The 20,210-nt window shown below is 36.7% G+C and overlaps 3 protein-coding genes and 1 pseudogene across 4 annotated transcripts; all 4 read left to right on the top strand.

Annotated features, from left to right (window-relative positions):
• Positions 1–3,284: 3,284 nt before the first annotated feature.
• Positions 3,285–4,232, top strand: LOC132662522 (olfactory receptor 8J2-like). The gene has a single exon (XM_060607980.3). It carries the CDS (start codon positions 3,285–3,287, stop codon positions 4,230–4,232), a length of 948 nt encoding a protein of 315 aa, XP_060463963.3.
• Positions 4,233–4,286: 54 nt separating this feature from the next.
• Positions 4,287–5,450, top strand: LOC132660693 (olfactory receptor 8K3-like). The gene is made up of 2 exons (XM_060604477.2): positions 4,287–4,347; positions 4,516–5,450. Exons 1-2 carry the CDS (start codon positions 4,287–4,289, stop codon positions 5,448–5,450), a joined length of 996 nt encoding a protein of 331 aa, XP_060460460.2.
• Positions 5,451–9,007: 3,557 nt separating this feature from the next.
• On the top strand, positions 9,008–11,901 carry LOC132660694 (olfactory receptor 8K3-like; annotated as a pseudogene).
• Positions 11,902–15,639: 3,738 nt separating this feature from the next.
• LOC132662523 (olfactory receptor 8J2) lies at positions 15,640–19,498 on the top strand. 2 transcript variants are annotated; one of them, XM_081790170.1, is made up of 2 exons: positions 15,640–15,649; positions 18,561–19,498. In XM_081790170.1, exons 1-2 carry the CDS (start codon positions 15,640–15,642, stop codon positions 19,496–19,498), a joined length of 948 nt encoding a protein of 315 aa, XP_081646296.1. The 2 variants fall into 2 exon arrangements, with proteins under 2 accessions (XP_081646296.1, XP_078290184.2); XM_078434058.2 differs by lacking the exon at positions 15,640–15,649 and having other exon boundaries at positions 18,551–19,498.
• Positions 19,499–20,210: the final 712 nt, after the last annotated feature.

The raw sequence follows: 20,210 nt of genomic DNA, 5'->3' as shown, positions 1-20,210 counted from the left end.
ATTTACGTAGTGCCCACTCTGGATGTGAAGACCAAGTATCTTGGGAGCTTTACTGATTCCAATCAGACTTGGGACTGAAGTGATACCTGCTCTACTCTCTTTTCCTGAAGACTCTAATCTCTGCCCACTGATGGCCAAGTGGAAGGGACAGGGAAATGACTCAAACAATGGTATCCAGAATCTCTGTTGATAAATTGGACCGTGTGAGCATTTGTACAGAATAAACAGTAGTCATTATGAGGACTGTATTTCACCTTAGGTTACAGAGGAGTGCTTTCTGCCTTACAACTGGTAGAATTAATGTACTAGAAGGAACTCTACACCGCTTAGGAAACTTCTTAAGTGTCTTTGAAAGATAATTTTTTTCCCCTCTGAGAAAGACCTCCTACATTGCTTAGCATCAAGAAACACAAGTTTGTCCCCTTCATGATTTTCGCATCTCCCAGGGTGACAAACCCCATGAAGGAAAGATTCCCTAATGTCAACTGGCGTTACTGATGTTGTTACTGATGTTTTTACTGAGCCCTGAGAGCTCATAAGAAGACATGGTGTGTCCCTAACATGGTCCATGTTTAAATAATTTTAAGACAAATTTCTATAGTGAGAAAACAACGGAATATATTCCGAAATCACTTCAGAAGCTATTTAAAAACTAATACGGAATAATGTTTCTCAACCCAATTGTACCATAAAGTGATGAACATCAAGTATATTTTGAAAGTTTTATTTTTTCCCTGAGAATTTATTGTTTGGATAAAACTATACAATATCTCTTTTCAGAAACATACTTGAAAAGAACTACATATAAAAATCAAAATAACTTTTATTGTGTCATGTACTTACCAAAATAAAAAGCAACCCTAGCTTTGCCGTTAGTTAATATTTCAGTAGAAAATAAAATTAATAGGTAAAGGTATATGCAAATAAATCCTTTTCAAAAGCTGATTGCACAGGTTCATAGTACCCAATCTGTAATTCCTGTTGTTGATTTTTTTTTTACTTTTGTAAAATAAGGATATATTTATTGAGTATATTATATCTGAGACTGAAACATTAACTGAAATGCTTTATTCAGAAAATGATTTTTTCTAAAGTGAGCCTTGCTACAATGATTTTTTAAATCATAAACTTACCTGTGAATTTCTTTTTGGATTCAATGGTGGGAGAAAAGAGATATGGGATATCTAGTGCAACAGAGTTGGATAAGCTCATCAGACATATATTTGATATATGATAAAATTAACACCACAGTATTAAAAGAGAACTAGTTTGTGGGAGAACGCAACCTGATTTGTTTGTTAAATATATAGCAGATAACACATGTCCCAGTTGTTTGGATATGCAAGATTATAATTCATTTGCTATTCCTAATCCTATTTCAACTATGAACTCCTCAGTGAGGCTGAATGAGTTACTGGGATGCAAACACGAATCCACATCAGAAACTTGCTCAAAACGGGGATTCCTGGGTGGCTCAGTTGGTTGGACATCTAACTCTTGATTTCGACTCAGGTCATGATCTCAAGGTTCATGATTTCGAATTCTGATTCAGGCAGTGTGCTGATGGCATACAGCCTGCTTGGCATTCTCTCTCTCCCTCTCAGTGTCCCTGTCCTGATCGTGCTCTCTAAAAAAGAAAAAAAGAAGAAAGAAAGAAAGAGAGGAAGAGAAAAAGAAAGAAAAGGAAAGGAAAGGAAAGGAAAGGAAAGGAAAGGAAAAGAGAAAAGAAAAGAAAAGAAAAGAAAAGAAAAGAAAAGAAAAGAAAAGAAAGATAATTGTTCAAAACATGCTGTTCAAAAAACAATAAATGTGGTACCAATTACTTTGCATTCTTTGTTATCAGGCTCTGTACTATCTCATGTTCGTGTATTATCCCGTAGTTTCACACAACGCAGGCATATAAACACTTGATAAAAATCACACAGCTAGCAATTGGTGGGCTAATATCCAACCAATGAAGTAACCAAAAAAGCAAACAAAACACGTAAAGCAAAACTCTAAAACCACAGCATTAATCAACATTCTACACAGACTCTTTGCATGACTTAATCTCATTGAGCTTCAAGTATCTCATCAGACATAGAATTAATTACATCCATCTGGTAGGACACTCCTGCAGAATAATGAGATCGTCATTTTGAAATGGGGACCACAGCTCTGGGCTCAGAGCATACTACATATTGAATAATGTTAACACACCTCTCCACACATTTCTCTGTACAGGTAAAACAAAGTGATAAACGTTGAGCAAATAAAATCTATAAGTAATATTTTAAGACGTCAAAACAGGTTTTAAAAAATTCAGAGGAAAGTGGTATAAGCTAGAAAAAAAGAAATGGCAGTCAGAACACAATATATTAGAGAAGTGTCTGAGCAGATAGTAGTCAGAGTGATAGAAAGGACTGGTTTATTTGGCAGAAGAAAGAAAATGTGATTAAGTTCAAAAATCAGTTTCTGAATGACACCAAGAAGGAACACTACTGAGATGCAGTGTGTTGGTGAGGTGCAGCGTGGTGTGGTAGAAACTGATAAGGAAAATCCCAGCAGACTCAAAATTTTTCCCACAGAAATATTGACATTCCTAAGAATGATGACCAGGAAGGGGCTGAAAAGAAAGCCAGTGGCAGCTAAGGAAAACATAACTGAAAGTCACTGAAAGTGATCCTGGCTCATCAACTTTTTTTGTTTGTGTATTTATGTACTTTGAGACAGAGAGAAAGGGAGGCAGGTAGAGAGAGTGAGAGAATCCCAAGCAGGGTCTGGGCTATCAGCGCAAAGCTCCATGCGGGACTGGATCTCACACACGGTAAGGTCATGACTTGAGCCAAAATCAGGAATTGGACACTTAACCGACTGAGCCACCCAGATGCCTAACTTCTTCTACGCACCTATCTTTTATCATTGAAAACATACAAAAAGGCATGTGTGTGCATGTTTAAATATTTATATGCATGCAATATGATAATTAATGTTTAAATATGCATATAAATATTCATACTTATGATATAGTAGATTAATGTATACTTAGCTAAATTAAATTATATCCAACATGGAATGGGAAAAAATGAATAGCCTGGTACAACAGTTTTAACAATCAGAAATTGGTTACTGGAGAGTTTGTATTTCTGAATTTTGTTCAAACATTGCAAGAAATACAATGAAAATTTCACACTTTTGATTACTAACAAAAATGATCTAATTTAAATGAAATAGTTTACAATCAATTTTACCATCTATTAATTTCCTTCCATTTTCTCCATTAAAAAATGAAAGCCACCGAATACATGGCCCCAGGGAATCTCACCCCGGTGACTGAGTTCATTCTCATGGGAGTCTCAGACCGCCCAGAGCTCCAGATTCCACTCTTCTTTGTTTTCCTGGTGATCTATGGGTTGACCGTGGCAGGGAACCTGGGCATCATCACCCTCACCAGTGTTGACTCTCAGCTTCAAACCCCCATGTACTTCTTCCTCAGGCACTTGGCTATCATCAATCTTGGCGATTCTACTGTCATTGCCCCAAAAATGCTGGTTAACTTCTTGGCTTCAAAGAAGACCATATCCTACTATGGATGTGCAGCCCAACTGGGTGGGTTCTTAGTCTTTATTGTGGCTGAGATTTTCATGCTAGCTCTAATGGCCTATGACCGCTACGTGGCTATTTGCAACCCCCTGCTCTACGGGGTGGTGGTATCTCCACAGATCTGTCTGCTGCTGGTATCCCTCACATACCTCTACAGTCTGACCACAGCACTGACTGTCACCTCCTGTGTGTTCTCTGTGTCATACTGCTCTTCTAACGTAATCAACCATTTTTACTGTGATAATGTCCCCTTGTTGTCATTGTCCTGTTCCAATACCCATATTCCAGAAACAGTAGTGTTTACCTCTGCAGGGATCAATTTGCTTTTCTCTATGATTATTGTTCTAATATCCTACTTCAACATCGTCCTTGCCATTTTGAGGATACGTTCCTCAGAGGGTCGACAAAAAGCCTTTTCCACCTGTGCCTCCCACATGATGGCTGTCACTGTGTTCTACGGGACCCTTCTCTTCATGTATTTGCAACCAAGGAGCAACCACTCATTGGATACTGATAAAATGGCCTCTATCTTCTACACCCTGGTGATACCCATGCTGAATCCCCTCATTTACAGCCTAAGGAACAAGGATGTGAAGGATACATTGAAGAAATTCCTAAATAAACCATACCAGTCTTTCAAATTCATGTAAATAAGAATTACAATTGTCTCTATTTGAGGGTTTTCATTTTCTCCTGAAAAGCTAATGTCTGCTAAGTGCCAAGGAAGTAATAGTTTAAAACTCCATAAATTTCGATGGGAAAATCGTAACCAATTTCTATTCCAACCTCAAATAACCAACTTTTCCTAATACAAATATGTATTAGTTACCAAAAAAGTACACATATTTAAGTTGTAAACAGTGATTTCAATATAAACACATTTTATAGTGCAACATAAGTTGGCTACTGGGTTTTTTATAATTTCTTTTCAAGACAACTCAAAACTCTATGAGCTACAGACTCCATTATTTGGACTACTCCTCACTGTTTATGTGATCTCAGTAGTGAATAACCTGGGTTTGATCATCCCCACCAAGATAGACTCTAGGCTACAAACACCCATGTACTTCTTCCTCAGACACCTGGCTTTCACTGATCTTGGTTATTCAACAGCTGTGGGACCCAAAATGCTGGTAAATTTTGCTATAGATCAACATACAATCTCCTTTAATGGGTGTGCCACCCAACTCACTTTTTTCAGTATTTTTATCATTAGTGAAATTTTCATTCTGTCGGCAATGGCCTATGACTGCTATGTGGCCATCTGTAACCCTCTGCTCTACACAGCTGTTATGTCACAAAGATTCTGTCAGGTGCTGGTGGCAATACCTTACCTCTATAGTGTCTCTTTGTCTTTGCTGACCATCATGAAAATGTTCCTTTCATCGTTTGGTGACCGTAATGTCATCAGGCATTTCCACTGTGACAGTCTGCCATTGATAGCTTTGTTCTGCTCAGGCACCCATGAAAGTAGATTGATAATTCTGATCTTTTCTGCTTTTAATCTGGTGTCATCTCTTCTCATAGTCCTTGTGTCTTACATTCTAATCTCTGTTGCCATCTTCAGGATGAACTCTGCAGAAGGCAGGCACAAGGCTTTCTCCACCTGTGGATCCCATCTGGCAGTGATTGCCTTAATCTGTGGCACTCTATTCTTTACATATGTGCAGCTGAAATCTACTCATTCCTTTGATACTGATAATATGGCCTCCTTATTTTACACATTGGTTGTACCCATGCTGAATCTGATGATCTATAGCTTGAGGAACAAAAAGGTGAAAAATGCCCTACAAAGTACTTGGAGAAAGTGTTCAAACATAGGCATACCTCAGAGATATTGCGGGTTTGGTTCCAGTCCACCACAATGAAGCAAATTTCACAATAAACTAAATTAAATGAATTTTTGGTTGTCCAATACATATAAAAGTTATGTTGACACTGTTTTATAGTCTGTTAAGTATTTTTAGCATTAGAGGTGATCATACAATGTGTATGTTTTAATTAAAAAAACACTGCATTGCTTAAAAATGCTGTCATCTGAGCAGTCAGAGTCATAATATTTAGCTCACAGAGGGTCTTGCCTCCATCTTGATGGCTGCTTAGTGGTCAGGGTGGTGGTTTCCGAAGGTTAGGGTAACTGTGGTATTTTCTGTTTTTTTTATTTAAAAAATGTTAAATTTTTATTTTTGAAAGAGATAGAGACAGAGCACAAGCAGGGAGAGGCAGATTGAGAGGGAAAGAGGGAGACACAGAACCCAAAACAGGCTCCAGGCTCTGAGCTGTCAGCACAGAGCCTGACGCAGGGCTTGAACTCTGAACAGAAAGATCATGACTTGAGCTGAGGTTGGACGCCCAACCAACTAAGCTACCTAGGTGCCCAACTGTGGTAATTTCTTAAAATGAATCAACAATGAAGTTTGTTGCATTTATTAACTCTTCCTTTCATGAATAATTTCTCTATAGCATGTGATGCTGTTTGATAGAATTTACCCACAGTAGAACTTCTTTTCAAAATGGAGTCAATCTTCTCGAACCCTGCTGCTGCTCTATCACCCATGTATATGTAATATTCTAAATCCACTGTTGCCAGTTCAACAACCTCACAACATCTTCGCCAGGAGTAGATTCCATGTGAAAAAATCATTTTTTTGGATCATGCATAAGAAGCAATTCTTCATCCATTAAAGTTTTATCATGATATTTAAGCCATTCATTCACATCTTTAGGCTACACTTCTGATTCTAGTTCTCTTGCTGTTTCTACCACATCTGAAATTACTTCTTCCACTGAAGAATTGAGCTTCTAATTTGTTTAAAACATACACAGACCCATACACACACACACATAACAAATATATGATGCTAAGTATAATCAAGTGAAGCAGAATAAAAGAAGTATGCCTGTGTTTTATTTAAAATTCACAGTAAAATATGCTAACAATAAATGATGTATTATCCAATGTATACTATAACTAACATTCTGTAACCTGTACTATCGCTTGAAGGGATGGGCAGTTTTCTGTTAAATTATGATTTGTGAACATGTGCATGCTTAACAAAGTATAAATAAAAGCACGGTTATTTTTAAGTTGCGTAATTGTGTACAATACGAATTCAAAAGAACTTCAAGGTGAAACATTAAAAATAACAACTAAATTTTGCAAAGTTGGTATATATAAGGTCTCCATATAAGAGATCAGTTTTTTTGCTAGAAACTAGCAAAAGACTTGTAAAAATGAAATTTTATACTATTAATTACACCTGAAAAGAAAATCTGTATCCAAGAAAAAATCTATAAACAATTTGCGTGATTTGTTGTCAGAAACTACAAAGACATTACTGAGTTATTAAAGAAAACATAGATGTCAGAGTATGTCATGTCCTTTGGTTGGAAGAAGTAAATGCTGTGATGAGATCAGTTCTCCCTAAATTATCCTATAGATGTAACACAGTAACAATCCAATCCCAGTCGGTATTTAAATATTTAAGTTAATATAAAAATGTATATGGAAATGCAAAAGCTTTAATAACCAGGGTAATACCCAAGAAGAAGAATTTAATGATGGGTATAAATTCCTTTAACAAAACTAGACTATTTTTTAATGTTTATTTATTTGTTTTGAAAGAGAGAGATAGGGAGAGGGGCAGAGAGAGAGAGAATCCCAAGCAGGCTCCCTGCTGTTAGTGCAGAGGTGGACACAGGGCTTCTTCTCACCAGCAGAACCATGAGATTATGACCTGAGCTGAAATAAGGAGTCAGCTGTTTAACAGACTGAGCCACCCAGGTGCCCCAAAACCACAACGTTTCTTGAACAAGAGGAAAATATCTCCATGAGTTGGAATAAGCAAAGAAAGCCAGGGAGGTGAACAATGAATGGACATAATACCAGGTGAAAGACACTAGGCTCTCCCAAAATCACACTGGCATATGCAAATATAAATGAGATTGAACTGTACTCATTTGGCACTTTATATAAGTGACCCATTTTGGTTTAGAATGTTTGATACAGTTGAGGAGTACTGCATGTAGGCAAGAATGCAAGGCTGATTTCACACGTGAAAACCCATTACTTAAATCCATAAATCAACATTCTTATAAGTTAAAAGAAAACAAATAGGTTTCTGATAAAATTCAACAGCAACTTGTAATAAACTGACAAGCTGAGTAGAATAGAAGAAATCAGTGTTATAAATGATATCTATAAAAATCTTACATATGGGGGAATAAATAGATTGAACACAGAGGTATTGAAGTTAGTGAAAATACTTGTACAGTATTATAATCATGGACACATATTACTGCATTTAAAAACATACAGAAAACTTGTAAAACGGAAACATTGAACACTTACCTTCTGAAATTGACCCTAAGACTTAGAGACCCAGACTCATCATGTATATTCAATATATATTAGACATTGTAGCTGGTTCACCATAATAGGAAATAAAAAGTATAAAGATAGGAAACCACATACTGTCATTAAAAAAATTTGGGGGTAAATGTTATGATTAACTACATAGAAAAAATCTATAAATAATTTATTAAAAATAATAAGTGAATTTAGTAAATTTGCTGGATACAAAACAAATTTAGAAAAATCAACTTTATTTCTACATCCCACCCATAACAATTAGAAAATAAAATTGAAGGGGCAATAATGTTTATAAAACAAATAAAATAAATCCCTAATTTATTAAAATCTAATACAAATATATGAGTCGTCATTAATAATATGTATAAAAATTTAACTTGGAAGAATCAATGAAAATTTAAACCAAATATGTCCATGGAATAGAAGATTTACTAGTGTAACAATGTCCAATATCTTTAGATTGATCTATAGTTTCAATATAATTCCAGCATACCTTATTTTCCTCCTCCTTCTTTCCCTTCCTGATTTCTTCCTTCTTCTGTAGAATTCTGCAATGATACAATTTTTTAAAACATTTATTCTTTTACTTTAGCCTGCCATCCTCAGTTTATTCTGATATTTTTAATTAGTAGTTTATTAGGGATATTTATATATATTTTTATTTCATTATACTTATGCTTGTGCATGTTATAGGCTATTCTAGGAGTATGTAGTTCTTTGTGGCCTTAATGTGAAGAAAAACTTAAAATATCATTCCAGAATCTATAAACCTGTATCTATATATACATCTATCTATCTATAAGCTTGTCTGCGTCATTTACCTTGACAGTAGTCTGTTGAATAATATAGTAAGCATAAGACACATTTTTTCTTTAAAAAATTTTATCCCTTTATCCAAAGGGAATTTTTATAAAATTTTATTATATAAAACCAATTCCAGTAACCTCACTTTCTCCCAGTTTGCTCAATCTCCTCATATTTTTCCTAGATTCCTACAATCAATATATGTCTGATGTGTTACAAACAACTTGGTGTATGTCAGTTGTAACGAAAATGCACGTGGGGGGAGGAAATGTTTTGGTTTTAGGTAAATTTTTATTACATATTGTATGTAAAGTAGAAACAACTTATCCAAAAGAACAGCACAGTGATGGTCCAATCTTAGTCATGGAGTTGGGATGTGACAGGGTGAGGGGACTGGGGACAATTAGCTGAATAACATACTACTTGACTTGATAACAAACTATTCATCATCATAACCCTGAAAAGAAGCTGCACAAAAAGAATTTATATGTGCATATTTAGAGATAAGCTGTTTCAGACAACATACTATCGCCTCTGAAAAAAAACACGTGAAAAACCCCACTATGTATATGATATTTGAAAGCTATTTCCAGGTACCATAAACACATTGAACCAATTCTCACTTCATTTGTCTTTCCCAGCAGTCTTGTAAAAAAAAATGATTTTGCTAATATGGAAACAGGGAGTAAGATAATTTATATCATTTGCTCAAAGTATTCCTTTGCATATACCACCATTTTAGGTATAGCAGAGACCCCATCTACTTATGTATATTTCTTGGGATAATTCTCTAAATAAAGTCAAATAATCTCTACTGTGATTTGTTAAAGTTTCCTGCTTACATACTTCTGTCATATGTCAGTCAAGTGTATTAATTGTTTCATCCTGTACCATGTGTAGGCATAAGGGGTCTAACAGAACTATGCTTTACAACAGCGGTTTTAGATGTTTCCACAGATCATTGGCACTGAGGTTTTAAATTTTTTGTACATAACTAATATATTATATCATGTGAATTTAATTTGGTAAATGTAATTATGTAATCACCATTGTACAAACAACAAACAGAAAAATTTGATAACCACCTATACATCTATGGTTTTTACCATTTTTTAAAATGTTTGATGCCTTTATCTATCTATCTATCTATCTATCTATATATCTATCTATCTTTCTATCCACTTAATCATCTATCTACCTATCATCTATCCATTTATCTATCTGTCTATGCAGTTTTTCAGCCTTGGCCCCATTGGCATTTTGAGTTGTTTAATTCTTTGTCAGGTAGGAGACAGCCCTAATATAGTAGGATTATTAGCAGCATCACTGGACGCTGCCCATAATATGCCAGTAGTATGCTTCCTCAAGTTATGACAACCAAAATACCTCAAAACAGTGTCAACTGTTCTTTGGAAAACAAATATCCCAGGGTAATACTGCTGAAACACTGATCTATCTCTATCTCTGGCCCAATCTTCCATTCTTCCTTACTTTCTTCCTCTCTCTCTCTCTCTCTCTCTGTCTCTCTCTCTCTCTGTCTCTTTATAACAATATAAATTATTATATATGTTTTGTTGTGGGTTGGGGGTTTATTTTAAAATATCGTGAATTTGAAATTTGGATTTATCTTATTTATATTAGTTTTCTATGCTACAACACTAACACACGGATGATATAACAAGGAAGCTGTTTATTATGCAGATTATTCGGAATAGGTTTTCCAATAAACCTAGATTAAAAAAACATTGGGGTGCCTGGGTGGCTCAGTCGGTTAAGCGTCTGACTCTCGATTTTGGCTCAGGTCACGATCTCCCCGTCTGCGAGTTCGAGCCCCAGGTCGGGTTCTGTGCTGACAGCTCAGAGCCTGGAACCTGCTTAGGATTCTGTCTCCCTCTCTCTCTGCATCTCCCCTACTCAAATTTTGTTTCTCTCTGTCTCTCAAAATTGATAAGTAATAAAAACATTAAAAAAAAAAAAACCACAAACAGTGCTGAACAAATTCATTCTCATGGGAATCACAAACCATCCTGAGCCGCAGCCTCCATTGTTTGGGCTCTTCCTCATCTACCCAGTCTCAGTGATGGGCAATCGGGTATGATCATCCTCACAAAGATGGACTCTAGGCTGTAAACACTCATGTACTTCTTCCTCAAACACTTGGCTCTCAGTGATCTGAGTTATTCAACAATTTTAGGACCAAAAGTGTTAATAAGTTTTATCATGGAAGCAAACACAATCTCTGATTATTTGTGCACCACACCGGTAGCTTTCTACATTATCCTCATTGTTAGTGAAATTTTCATTCTATTGGCTACGCCCTATGGTAGCTACATGGCCATGTGGCCATCTGTAACCCTCTGCCCTATCCAGTCCTCATGTCACAAAGGGTGTGTCAGGTCCTGGTGGCCATCCCCTATCTCTACAGCACATTTGTTTCTCTTCTATTTACTATAAACATTTTTAGTTTATCCTTTTGCAACTATAGTATCATCAATCATTTCTACTGTGACAGTCCTTTCTTCTTATCTTTCCTCTGCTCAAATAGGCATGATTGAGTTGATGATTTTGATTTTGTCGGGTCTTATTTATTTTTATTTTTTTAAATGTTTACTTAATTATTTTCAGAGAAAGAGCAAGCAAGGGAGGGGCGGAGAGAGGGAGAGAGAGAATCCCAAGCAGGCTCTGTGTGAACAACCTGATGCAGGGCTTGATCCCATGAACTGTGAGATCATGATGGCGAGATACCTTGGACCGGGAAATCAAGAGTTGATGCCTAAGCGACTGAGCCACCCCGGCACCTTGATTTTCTCCGTTTTTAATTTGATTTTAGTCCTTTTGATAGTTCTCGCATCTTACCTGTTGAGTCTGCTAGACATGGTCAGGACAGACTCAGCAGAGGGCAGCACAAGACTTTTTGCACCTGTGGGTCCCACCTGACAGTGGGCACAGAGTCTTATGAGACTTTAATATTTATGTATGTGGAACCTAAGCCCAGTCATTCCTTTGACACTGATAAAGTGGCTCATATATTTTACACCTTCATTATCCCCATGCTGAATCCCTTGATCTATAGCTTGAGGAACAAAGATGTAAACTATGCAGGACAAAGGATGTGGAAAAAAACTATGCATACCTTCCCTTAATTTATTGCACTGTGTGGTTCCTATGAATAAGATTATAAACATTAAACATTGTTTTGTGTTCCTTCAGAGGGAAAAGCAAGGATAAATGAGTCAACGTATATTTAGAGATTGACCTCTATGTATAAGTCATACTTCTAAGTGCATTTGCAGAAAAAGACATTCAGTATACAATATAAATTAAATACCTTCGAAATTCTAGTGTTTTGTTAATAAGTACATAAGTATATAGTTAAACAATAACAAGCTACGTATGAATGACAAAGTGCAGATAAAATTTACCTGTGGCAAAGCAGATAATGTGATATGATCAGGGCCAAGATTAATAGAAAAATGAAGGGGTATCAAAGAAGATTCAATTTTATAAGAAAAGGCATTTTTGTGATAAAAGTAAATAAAATGACTGTGACTATGTAAAGTCAATTGTATTCCTATTTAATATTTATTATGAACAGCAAATATGTTTTAATTTAGGAAAACTCATAGTTACATTGCTAATATTTTCAGAGCATTTAAAATTACTCCCCAGAATTAATTAATTTTGTTCAAGTTAGGTAATTTGCAAACACAACTAATGTGACTGCACCAAATTTAAAATGGTATAAAAGATGTCATAAAGAAATTGAAAAGGTATTATTTTATTTCATGTAATAGACAAAATTTATTATCAGTAATACATACAAATTAAATTACACATGTATGTACCAATCACAACGAGGGAAACATCTTGAATTCACTTACGTAAATTGTAAAACCACATAACTGGCGATACTATGTATAATTTATGTATTCAAAACTATAACAGAAAATACATTCTTTATTTTGCAAAAGACAATATGGATGAATCTTGAAGACATTATACTAAGTGAAATAAGCTAGTCACAGTACTGCATGAGTCCATCTATGTGAGGTATAGAAATAATTAAATACATAGAATCAGAGAGTGGAATGGTGGCCATCAGGGACTGGAGGAAGGGAGAAATAGTTGATAAGCAACAGGTATCAAGTTTCAGTTATGCAAGATGATTAAGTTCTAGAGATTTGTTATAAAACATTGCGCCTATGATCACCATGACTGTGTTGTGCACTTAAATATTGGTCAAGAGTGTAGAGCTCCTATGAAGTTTTAAGTTTTCTGATCACGATAACATATAAATAAAAAGATTTGGAAAAAAGAGAAAAAGGTTGTGTATAGTCACTAACTTTGTCTGTAGATGGGGCAGAGGGAATGTGAATGGGGATAATGGATTAGTGCATATTCAGCTTATATGTAATTAATTACATATAATTCAGCTTATATGTAATAAATTAAATATGTAAATTACCTTAAAATAATGAATCATAGAAACGCATGCGTGGCTCAGGGTTAAGCGTCTCTGACTTTTGATTTTGGCTCAGGTCACGATTTCCTGGTTTGTGGGATTAAGCCCGGTGCCAGGCTCTGCGCTGGCTGTAGGAGTCTACCTGGGATTCTCTCTCTCCCTCTTTCTCTGCCCCTCTCCTGCTTATGCTCTCTCTCTCTCAAAATAAATAAACTTAATAAAGTAAATAATGAATCATGTATGAGAAAACTATTCTTTAAGGTGAGGGATAGAAGTATGGTGTCTGTACTATAATTTCCTGAACATATATAGGTATGTGTATGTATATGTAGATGTGTGCAATGTTTCTTATAAATATGTTGAAAGGTGAAATGTTGTGATTCAGAATGGTCCTGTCTTATCCTAGAACTTTATTTGCTTGACCAAAGTAAGTTTATATATGGTACTCACAACTTAGGAAAGGGACAACACCTCCTATGCAACAAACATTTTAAATAAGAGATCAAAGTGTAATATAAAGCATCAATAACAATGAAAAATGCAAAAGTAACTATTTTTTTTTAAATTTTACAACGTTGTGGGAATGCTAATTAGATGGGGGGGGGTTGGCAGAGCTGATGAGGGAGTGAAAGTACGGTTAACTGAGCGGGGTACCGACTCTCTGTGGTCACATGACAGACAATCGGCAAATGTCATCGGAGAGGACGCAACAACACAACCCTCTTGTGGGTACTTGGACTCTGGAAAGAACCTCAAGGGTTTAAATTCATTGTCATGAGTAACTTGAGATTTGTAAAAATCTTTATTTCCTCTTTATGGTCTGCAAGTTGTCTGTTACTTCAGTGGTTCTGGAGCCTAGAATGGGCCAAGATGAAGAAGAAACAGTGTATCCTGACAGAAGTAGTGAGTATCTTAGAGAATGATATGCAAGTTGTCACTGTTTCTTCACCAAAGTGAAAATCATCTTAAAGATAGAGTATAAGCACTTAAAAATCCTTCCTATTTTATTTCAGAATTCTAAGATGGTTATTATATTCACTCATTCACTTTTTATCATTTATCAGTCAGTAGTCAGTAAAAATCTTTTGAACACCTACTCTTTCCTGGGCACTATTTTAGAAGCTATTAATACAAAGGCATTTAGATGTACTATTTTCATTTGTAAAGCATACAGACTAGAAAGCCCCATACAAACAGGAAAGTAAAAATGTTATCAATATTTACTTATAACATTTTAAATGCTTGATAAGAGATCACAAGGTTTTCTGAAAAATGCAATTTCCATCGAATAATTTTAATAAAACACCGGCAACAGGATCAGGTATATGATGGGTGCTTTCTGAATTTCAATAGAACAATTCATATTTAGTCTTCTTAGAGTGATGCGCATTTCGAACGCATGCTGTATATCGTCTGATTTTTATGGCAAATATATCAGGCTTGTTCCTCGCCCCCGAATGGAAGCTTTGCATTCAGTTTTGTCCCCAGTGTTCAGAGTACAATGGAGCATTGGGGCCAGAATCCTGGGCTTTCCAACTGTTGGATTTGCTTCACCCCAGGACCAGCAGCCACACCGCCCAACCAATACGAGGGACGAATCAAAACAAACACACACACAAAGGGTGGACTCAATGCACGTGATGGTTACTCAGTATGATCGCCTGCCTGTGTCCCTAGGCTAACCCCACATCTTCACCCTGGGGTGCAGTTGTTGTGTGGAGACTTGAGTAATTGGTCTTCCCGTCCCCGGGGAATCAGAACTTTCCCTGGGAATTCCTGGGTGCACGTGTGGGAACTGGAGCCATAAACCAGCTTAGTTCAGTGTGCGGGTCTACAGGGACTTCAGACACTTGTAACACTCTTCAAAAGACCTCCTGCGGAACCTTAGAAGTGGGTCTCAGCAGACCTCTGTGCACAGGTAGGTTCAACCCAACGATTTACGAAGTGCTCATTCTGGGTGTGACGACCGAAGTACTCGGGGAGGTTTACCAATTCAAATCAGACTCAGGACTGAAATGTCTGCTCTATTCTCTTCCCCTGAGGACTCAAATCTCTGCCCCCTGATGGCCAGGTGGAAGGGACAGGGAAACGACTCAAACAAAGGTGTCCAGGCCCCCTACTGATAAATTCAAAAGTGTGAGCACTTCTACAGAATAACCAATAGACATTGCAAGGAGTCCATTTCAACTTAGGATGAGGAGGCATTCTTTCTGCCTCAGAGCTGGCAGAAGAGATGTTTTAGAAGGCATTTACACCAGATAGGAAGCTTCCTAAGTGTCTTTGAAATGTAAGATTTCTTCTCCAAGAAAGACCTACTAGATTGCCTAACATAAAACAAAACAAAAACAAACAAACAAACAAAAAACCTAGTTTCTCCTCTCCCTGTTTTCCCACATTGCCCAGGGTGATAAACCATGTGATGGAAAGACGTGGACCCAACAGTCTGTACGTTGCTGGTGGACGCTGAGAATTCAGCAGAAGATACAGTTTGCCCTTAACATAGCCCATGTATAAGTCACTTTCAGACAAATTGGGGAAGAATGGACTGTGCTCTTGAAATCATTTCGGAAGATATTTAAAAACTAATATGCAATGTTATTTCTCAGCCACATTGTACCATCAAATGATTAACATTAAGTATATTTTCAAAGGGTTTTTTTGTTTGTTTTTTTACTGAGAATTCAATATTTTGGTAGAGCTATAAAATATTTCTTTTCAGAAACACACTTGAGAAACACGGCATGTACAAGTCAAAATATCTTTTATTTTTTCTTTTTTTTTTTCTTTTTTTTTTTTTTTTTAATTTTTTTTTCAACAGTTTTTATTTATTTTTGGGACAGAGAGAGACAGAGCATGAACGGGGGAGGGGCAGAGAGAGAGGGAGACACAGAATCGGAATCAGGCTCCAGGCTCTGAGCCATCAGCCCAGAGCCTGACGCGGGGCTCGAACTCACGGACCGTGAGATCGTGACCTGGCTGAAGTCGGACGCTTAACCGACTGCGCCACCCAGGCGCCCCAAAATATCTTTTATTTTGAGATATACTTACCAAAATAAAAAAACAACTTACCATTAGTAATACTTCATTAAAAATGAATTCAAAAGAGCTAAGAGTATATGCAAATATGTTATTTTCAAAAGATAATCGCATGAATTCATTGTAACCAGTCCACAATTACTGTTGTTGGTGCTTTTTTTTGTTAAATTAAGAATACACTTATTGAATATATGATAACCCAGAGTGAAACATGCACTGAGTTGTTTTTGTTCAGGAAATGCTTTGCCTAAAGTGAGTGTTGCCACAGTGATTTTCATCATAAACTTACCTGTGCATTTCTTTTCAGATGCAGTGGTAGGACAAGAGACATGGGATGTTTAGTGCAACACAGTTGTATAAGCTCATCAAACATATATTTGATTTATGGAATGAAGTATCTTTTTTTTGTTAAAGATCTTATTTTTATGTAATCTCTATACCCAGCATGAGGTAGAATTCACAACCCTGACATCAAGGGTCCCATGCTCTACTGACTGAGCAAGCCTGGTGTCCCTAAAGTATCTTTGACTAAACAAACACACACCACACTTTTAATAGAGAAGCAAGTTGTGAGAGAACCCAAGTTGTGAAACAACACAACTGATTTGTTTGTTAAATGTGTAGCTAGATATCACGTGCCCCAGTTGCTTGGATATGCAAAATTGCAATTCACTTGCTATTCCTATTTCTTTTAAGTTTATTTGTATTTCTTTGGAGAGAGAAATGGAGAGTCAGTGGGGGAGGGGCAGAGAGCGAGGGAGACAGAATCCCAAGCAGTCTCCCTGCTGTCAGCACCAAGCCCAAGCGGGTCTCGAACTCACTAAACATGAGATCTTGACCTGAGCCAAAACCAAGAGTTGGATGCTTAACCGACTGAGCTACTGAGGCATCCGTTGCTATTCCTATTTTAACTAAAAAACTCCTCAGTGAGGTAGAATGGATTACAGGGACACAAGCAGGAAATCACATTGGAAAATCATTCAAAATACGCTAATAACAGTAACTGCTGGTACTATTTTTTTTTTGCCTTCATTGTTATCAGGCTCTGTACTAACTTGCATACGTGTATTACCTCATGACATTCACACAACACAGGTATGAATACTTGGCAAAAACCACACAGCTAGAAATTGGTGGACTAACATCCAACCAATCAACCAAACAAACACGTAAAACAAAACCACAAAACCAAAGCGTTAATCAGTACTCAACACAGTCTCTTTGCGTGACTTAAGCTCATTGAGCCTCAACCGTCTCATCGGACATGGAAATAATTTCATCCATCTCCTAGGACACTCCTGCCGAATAACGAGATTATTATTTTGAAATGGCTAGCATAGCTCTGGGCCCATAGTACACTACATACTGAATAATGTTAGCATGCTTCTCCAATCATTTCTCTGTACAAGTAAAACAAAGTTATCAAACTTGAGCAAACCAAGCCTACAAGTGATACTTTTTCCAAACATCAAAACAGGCTTTGAACAATGTAAAGGAAAGAGGTATGAGCTAGAAAACAAGAAAGGGCTGCCAGAAGACAATAATACAGAAGTGTCATCGCAGGTAGAGGTCGGAGTGATACAAAGAACTAGTTTATTTGGCAGAAGAAAGGAAATGTGATTAAACTTAAAAAATTCAGTTTCTGAATGACACGAAGAAAGAACACTACTGAGGTGTAGTCTGTTGGGGGACAGCTGAAGCAGTGTGGTTAGATAGAAACTGATAAGGAAAAACCAACACAGTCAAAATATTTCCTGCAGAAATATTGAAATCCCAAAGATGATGACACATTACGAGCTGAAGAGAAAGCCAGTGGCAGGTAAGGAAAAAATAACTGTAAATCACTCTGGGTCATCAACTTCTTATAGGCAGTTATCTTTTATCATTGGAAACATACACATATACAGAGGCATATGCGTGTATATGTAAATATATATTTATGCAATGTTATAATTAATATTTTTAAATATGCCTATGAATATTAAGACATGTAATATAGTACATTAATGTACATTCATCTAATATAAATTATATACAACACAGAACTGAAAAATTAATAGCTTGGTACAACAGTTCTAACAACTTGAAATTGGTCTTTAGAGAGTTTAAATATCTGAATTTTGTTAAAACATTAGGAGAAATAAAATTAAACTCTGACACCTTTCACTGTAAACAAAAAAGAAATTCAACTTAAATGAAACAGTTTACAATCTAGCATATACCAGAAAACCTGATTTTACCATCTATTAATCTCCTTCCATTTTCTCCTTTAGAAGATGAAAGCCACTGAATACATGGCCCCAGAGAATCTCACCCCGGTGACTGAGTTCATTCTCATGGGAGTCTCAGACCGCCCAGAGCTCCAGATTCCACTCTTCTTTGTTTTCCTGGTGATCTATGGGCTGACCGTGGCAGGGAACCTGGGCATCATCACCCTCACCAGTGTTGACTCTCAGCTTCAAACCCCCATGTACTTCTTCCTCAGGCACTTGGCTATCATCAATCTTGGCGATTCTACTGTCATTGCCCCGAAAATGCTGGTTAACTTCTTGGCTTCAAAGAAGACCATATCCTACTATGGATGTGCAGCCCAACTGGGTGGGTTCTTAGTCTTTATTGTGGCTGAGACGTTCATGCTAGCTCTAATGGCCTATGACCGCTACGTGGCTATTTGCAACCCCCTGCTCTACGGGGTGGTGGTATCTCCACAGATCTGTCTGCTGCTGGTATCCCTCACATACCTCTACAGTCTGACCACAGCACTGACTGTCACCTCCTGTGTGTTCTCTGTATCATACTGCTCTTCTAATGTAATCAACCATTTTTACTGTGATAATGTCCCCTTGTTGTCATTGTCCTGTTCCAATACCCATATTCCAGAAACAGTAGTGTTTACCTCTGCAGGGATCAATTTGCTTTTCTCTATGATTATTGTTCTAATATCCTACTTCAACATCGTCCTTGCCATTTTGAGGATACGTTCCTCAGAGGGTCGACAAAAAGCCTTTTCCACCTGTGCCTCCCACATGATGGCTGTCACTGTGTTCTACGGGACCCTTCTCTTCATGTATTTGCAACCAAGGAGCAACCACTCATTGGATACTGATAAAATGGCCTCTGTCTTCTACACCCTGGTGATACCCATGCTGAATCCCCTCATTTACAGCCTAAGGAACAAGGATGTGAAGGATGCATTGAAGAGTTTCCTAAATAAGGCATGTCAGTCTTTCAAATTCATGTAAATTTAAAATTACAGGTGTCTTCTTTTAAGGGTTTTTATTTGCTCCTGAAAAGCTAATCTCTGCTAAGTGCAGAGGCAATAAATAGTTAAAAATCCCATGGTTATCCATGGGACAATCTTAAGCTTTTCTATTCCCAACCTCAAATACTGAGCTTTCCCTAATACAAAGATGTGTTAGTTAACACAAAAAAGTACACGTATTTAAGTAGTAAACAGTGATTTCAATATAAACACATTTTACAGTGTAACATAAGTTGGCTACTGGGTTTTTGTAATTTCTAATCAAAGAAGAGAAATTCTGGGAGCTGGAGAAGATGTGTGAGAACCATTTCTTAGAATATGGTAAAGAACCGGGTCCTCTTCGTTGCTATATGTATGCTTTGTTCAACAATTAAAGTTTTATTTTTACTTTTTGCAGTATTTTGTCTTTCCACTTCTGAAAATTTTTGAATCCATTTGTATCTTGCACTTATGTAAATTTATATCACAGGAAAAAAACCTTTAGGATAAAATAAAAACTAAACAAAAAAATGCTTAGATATATGTGGAAATAGGACATGTGGCAAAACAAAAGAAAATGTATGAAAGGCGATTCCATTTTTTTATCCCTCTCATTTGGTGCATGTACATGAAACAAAATGTTGGTATTTATCTTGGTATGATATAAAATTAATAAAATTAAGTTTCTGCATGTCATATTCTCTTAGCAAACA

The sequence above is a fragment of the Panthera onca genome, chromosome D1 (genome assembly GCF_046562875.1).
Source record: "Panthera onca isolate mPanOnc1 chromosome D1, mPanOnc1 haplotype 2, whole genome shotgun sequence".
Classification (NCBI taxonomy): domain Eukaryota; kingdom Metazoa; phylum Chordata; class Mammalia; order Carnivora; family Felidae; genus Panthera; species Panthera onca.
This window is presented reverse-complemented; position numbering and strand designations above follow the sequence as displayed.

What these genes read in the sequence shown, in the direction of transcription:
- LOC132660693 (XM_060604477.2), top strand. Translation starts at nt 4,287, where the DNA reads ATGTCTGCTAAGTGCCAAGGAAGTAATAGTTTAAAACTCCATAAATTT. An exon ending in TAAATTTCGATGGGAAAATC is followed by an intron (nt 4,348 to 4,515) that starts GTAACCAATTTC and finishes TTTCTTTTCAAG; the next exon opens with ACAACTCAAAACTCTATGAG.
- LOC132662522 (XM_060607980.3), top strand. Translation starts at nt 3,285, where the DNA reads ATGGCCCCAGGGAATCTCACCCCGGTGACTGAGTTCATTCTCATGGGA.